Below are 4,986 nucleotides of genomic sequence, written 5' to 3' on the forward strand. Positions count from 1 at the left end.
CAGCACAGCGAATGTGTAACGCAGGCCATCACACAAGATCATCAGCCTAGAGCTAAAACTCCCTGAAAGGGCTCATGCTTTATCTTAAAAAATGCATGCACATTTTGTAGTTTATATCCTAATATATCAATGCCCAGTTAATATTAAAACAACATTTTAAACTATTTATCACCTGTCTGTCAGTTTGTCATACTGTAGTGGCTTGTGTGTTGCTGTGGTGCTGGAAGCTATGCCACCTGTATTTCAAATACCAGCAGGATCACTCATGGTGGACAGGTTTCGGTGGAGCTTCCAGACTAAGACAGATTAGGAAGGAAGACCTGCTGATCTACTTCAATGGAAATTAGCCAATAAACATTGTATGGATCACAACAGAATATTGTCTGATATGGTGCTGGAAGATGAGATACTAGGCTGGAAGGCACTCAGATACCCAGTGGCCACAATAATGGACTCAAACATACCAACGATCGTGAAGGTGGTACACGACCAGCAGCATTTTGTACTGTTGTATATGGGCTCACCGTAAGTCACAGCTAACTCTATGACAACTAACAATACCACCACCAGGAGAAAATGGGGTGATCAAGTAGACAAAAATCTTATAAACAAGTGTTCACTATCTCTCCTTCGGCCTCTGTAGCTGCTAGCACACTACCTCTCCCTGTCAGGCACATGTGTACACCAGTTTGAGAAGTACAGATTTCGAAAATACTCAACAGGTTCATCCCCTTTGACTTCTCTGTGTTGGAATCTTCTGGACTTGCAGTAGTTGAGGGCATCCTTGCCCCTACTCTCTGCAGAGAGTTTTCCCTTCCTTCTCACCCACTGCCCCGCACTCTGTTCCCACCCAGCCCCCAGAAAGCCAAAGCATTGTGCTCAGTGAAGGAGAAACAGTCAGTCAGAATTGGTCAGGAAGACAACTGCAAAGGTCTTACCGCCAGAAGAATTTTCCTATTGGACTTCATGATGCCTACAATGCCCAGAACGGACAGGCAGAAGAGGCAGATGCCCACAAACATGCCGATCCAGGCAGCCCCATAGATGTCATCGCTGTCAGTGGCTTCAAGCAGCGGGTAGAGGCTGTGTTGGTCAGATACAAAGAAGATGCACTCTGCTGTCAGGGCGATGCCGCACATCTGGGGGCAGAGTGGGTCTGTCAGTCTGGCTTCGTGGATCTCGGGATTGGGAAAGGGGGTGGGGAGACACAGTGGGCAAGAGAAACTAACTCCCTCTCCTGTATGGGCCTTAAGCAACTGGCCAACCCCTTATTGCCAGGTATCAAAAAGCTACTTCCATCCTACTAATTGGATACCTCCTTCCTTGTGTCATGCTGCCTTACTCTTATTTGGGGAAAGATCCAGAAAGATCCTTGGGACATGAACCATTCAAGCCACTATTTTGTCTGCAGGTAATTCCCCTACCCTGTCCCTACTGCCCCATTGCCCAAATTCCTGGATGGTAACATGTGAACTGGTTCTGGTCATCCTTATCAGTGCCAGAGAACCACTGAATGTTTGAGCTCGAAGGAAACTTCATAGTTATTTTTTCCACCCTCTGTATTTTATAGGTGAGAAATCTCGGCCCTGTCCAGAGTCACACAGAGAGTCGGAGGCAGAGTTGGGCCAAGAACCAGATCTCCCGGCTCTTCAGCAAGTGTTCCCCCCACCCCACCAGGCTGTCACCCGTTGGCCTCGGAGCCACTCCCACTTTCTGGAGCTCCCCTCTGTATAATGAGGCCAAGAAGATGCAAACCTCTGCCCCCTGCAACCTTAACAACAGAGTCCCATGGAAATCAAACTCAGGTGAAATGGGAAAGAAACACCAAAGTGTGCATGTTTGGACACCAACCGTGGTGAACCATGGCTTCCTTTAGGTTCTTGCATTTTGAAGTTGGCAGGGAAGTATCTGTTTTTTTCCAGCCATGATCTTTTGATATATTATAGAGTTATATATAATTATTTATATAGTTAAATTCTAACTAGCATATTTGATTAGTGTGTTTCTTAAAGTGGAGAAAAGATGCAGGGAACCAGTAATTATATCATTATTTTCCTTTAAACTCCCACTTTGGATTAATCTAAAGTCTTAATTACAGGAAAAGTGGAAGCTATTGAAAAATACTCATTACTTACACCAATGATCACGTTTCCAAAAATAAGCACGCCCTGGAAGCAACGAACAGTGGAGTTGTCTTTGGCCATCTTTAGGATTTCTCACAAGCTGAAGACACAGTGGAGAACACGACAATTTAATAAGAGTAGGTGACCACTACTGCTACAGTTTCCATAACTGACTAAATAATGCCACTGTGTAGTGCCTGCTTGTGTTCCAAAGCATCTAAACCAAAGTTATGCAATTATTCAGCAATGAAGGAAAACTGGCTACTAAGCTCGGTCAAAATAAAGCCTGCTAGAGTCCGTCTGGTGCCTTTCAGGAATTCTTTAAGGCATGAATGAATAGACTATATACCTCTGAGTGATGAGCTGAGGCCCCACAAGGTCGACAACTGTTATGCAAGGGCATGAAAAACAGGCTTGAGGTAGTGATGACTGGGCAGGGCTGATGCACAGTGGAGCTGTGAACTATGTCAAGGGTCCATTTTCACAATTAAGTTACCAGGGCTTTCTTATGAGGTGCCTCTGGGTGGACTTGAACCTCCAATCTTTCTGATAGCAGCCGAGCATGTCAACCATTTGCACCACCCAGGGACTCCTTCCAAAAAATAGTTGGCAAATAAAAAAGTGCCCTGTCACATAAGAGGAGGAGAGGAGAGAAAAGAGGGGCTAAATTTAGCTCCCTGTATGTCCCACTCTGATACATACACATTTAATTCTGGTAATAACCCAATTAGGTAGACAAAGAAATGAGGAGGCTTCATTTTGCAGATGAAACTAGAGCTTAGATTGCTAAAAGAAGTTGCCCAGGGCCAAACCACCAGTCTGTGGCACAGCTGGGCCGGGAACCTTGGTCTGTGTGACTCCAGAGCCCAAGCACTTTCTCCCAAAAAGTGGCTCCCAGAAATTATTTACAAGGCTCAGTGCCAGGCACAGCAGAATGTGGGCCTCTTGCCTCCCGGAGGATTCTGTGGAAGGAACATGAGAGTAAGTGTTTTGGTCAATCTCTTTGGCTTCTGCACTTGAAACACCTTGAGAAAAGCCACCACATTTCTCATTCATTCATTCATTCATGCATTCAAATGTAATCAAAGGTATTCAATGATACAGCTTTTGTCTCATGGAATACAAAGATATTTAAGGGGAATTGTTATATTCTAGGATTTTATACTTTAGTAGGAAAGCTATGTTCCCAGATAGTTATAATTCATGTAGTAAGATCCAAGTACGGTGGGAGTTGTGAGGAGGGAAGAAGTAAGACTTGTAGGATGTGTATGGGTTTTTTTTTTTTTTTTTTCTTACATTTTAAAGCATTTTTTTAACATTGGATTTTTTTATTGTGGTAAATATGTAGATAACAAAACATTTGCCATTTCTGCAATCTTCACACGTACAGTTCATTGACATTAATTACGTTCATCATGTTGTTCAACCGTCACCATTAACCGTTCCCAAATTTTTCTATCACCCTTAACAGAAGCTCAGCGTCCCCTAAGCACTGTCTTCCTTTCCCCTCTCTCCCTCCCATCTTTCGTAACCACTAATAAACTTTCGTCTCTGTACACTTGCTTGTTCTAGATATTTCATGTAAGTGGGCTCATATAATGTCTGTCCTTTGTGGCTGACTGATTTCACTCCGCGTAACGTTTTCAAGGTTGGATGCGCATGGTTTCGACAAGTAGAGCAGAGGTAGGTGTGTATGGGAGGAAGCTGAGGTGGGTGACGTCCCCAGGAAAGGGAAAGGGAAAGTCAAGAAGCAGAAACAGAAAAGAGCAAGGTGCCCAGGAGACAGCAGATCAGCCAGTTTGGCTGAAGTCCCAGTTTGGGTAAGGCATCAGTGGGAGACAAGCCTTCTACTTGACTCGGGTGGGACTCGTTAAATTTTAACCTCATTGTTACACTCTAAGGTAAGTATTAAGAACCTTCCAGGGAGGCTCCTGTCCAGAGCCAGGATGAGAAGGCAGAAAGGGACAGGAGCTGGCTGGATGGACATGGGAAACCCAGGATGGAAAGGGGATGTGTGTTGTCACATTACAGGGACTGCAACTAGTGACACATAAGAATATGTGTATAAATTTTTGTATGAGAAATTAACGTGAGCTATAAACTTTCACCCAAGGCACAATAAAAAAAGTAAAAAAAAAAAAAGAAAATAACTTTTACAGGTTTTTAATAGGTTTTATTTTTGTTAAAAAGAGGCGATTTGAGAGTGTATACGTTCTAAGGTCCAACCAACTCCAAAAATTCAATTACCTAAGAGTACTGTCTTCTTCTTTTTTTTTTTTAGTGTCCTTTAGATGAAGGTTTACAGAACAAACTAGCTTCTCATTAAAGAGTTAGTACACATGTTGTCTTATGACATTGGATGACAATCCCACAACATGTCAATTTTCTCCCTTCTCGACCTTGGGGTCCCTATTACTAGCTTTCCTGCCCCTTCCTGCCTTCTAGTCCTTGCCCCTGGGTTGGTGTGCCCCTTTAGTCTTGTTTTGGTTTATGGGCCTGTCTAATCTTTGGATGAAGGGTGAAGCTCAGGAGTGACTTCATTACTGAGCTAAAAGGGTGGCCGGGGGCCATACTCTCGGGATTTCTCCAGTCTCTGTCAGGCCAGTAAGTCTAGTCTTTTTTCATGAGTTAGCATTTTGTTCTACGTTTTTCTCCAGCTCTGTCTGGGACCCTCTATTGTGGTCCCTGTCAGAGCAGTCAGTGGTGGTAGCCAGGCACCATCAGTTTGTACTGGACTCAGTCTGGTGGAAGCCGTGGTAGTCGTGCTCCATTAGCCCTTTGGACTAATCTTTCCCTTGTATCTTTAGTTTTCTTCATTCTCCCTTGCTCCCGAAGGGGTGAGACCAGTGGAGTATCTTAGATG

The 4,986-nt window shown here is 44.0% G+C and overlaps 1 protein-coding gene across 1 annotated transcript in view; it reads right to left on the bottom strand.

The window, feature by feature from the left end:
- The window catches only part of UPK1B (uroplakin 1B), a 25,272-nt gene extending 23,068 nt beyond the window's left edge, over positions 1 to 2,204 (bottom strand). The window contains exons 1-2 of the mRNA XM_004373663.1: positions 2,136 to 2,204; positions 939 to 1,139 (exon numbers count right to left, since the gene is read on the bottom strand). Coding sequence (XP_004373720.1) covers positions 939 to 1,139; positions 2,136 to 2,204 — 270 coding nt within the window. The remainder of the gene's footprint in view (positions 1 to 938; positions 1,140 to 2,135) is intronic.
- Between the last annotated feature and the right edge of the window lie 2,782 nt (positions 2,205 to 4,986).

This window comes from Trichechus manatus, unplaced genomic scaffold (assembly GCF_000243295.1).
Source record: "Trichechus manatus latirostris isolate Lorelei unplaced genomic scaffold, TriManLat1.0 scaffold00026, whole genome shotgun sequence".
Classification (NCBI taxonomy): Eukaryota; Metazoa; Chordata; class Mammalia; order Sirenia; family Trichechidae; genus Trichechus; species Trichechus manatus.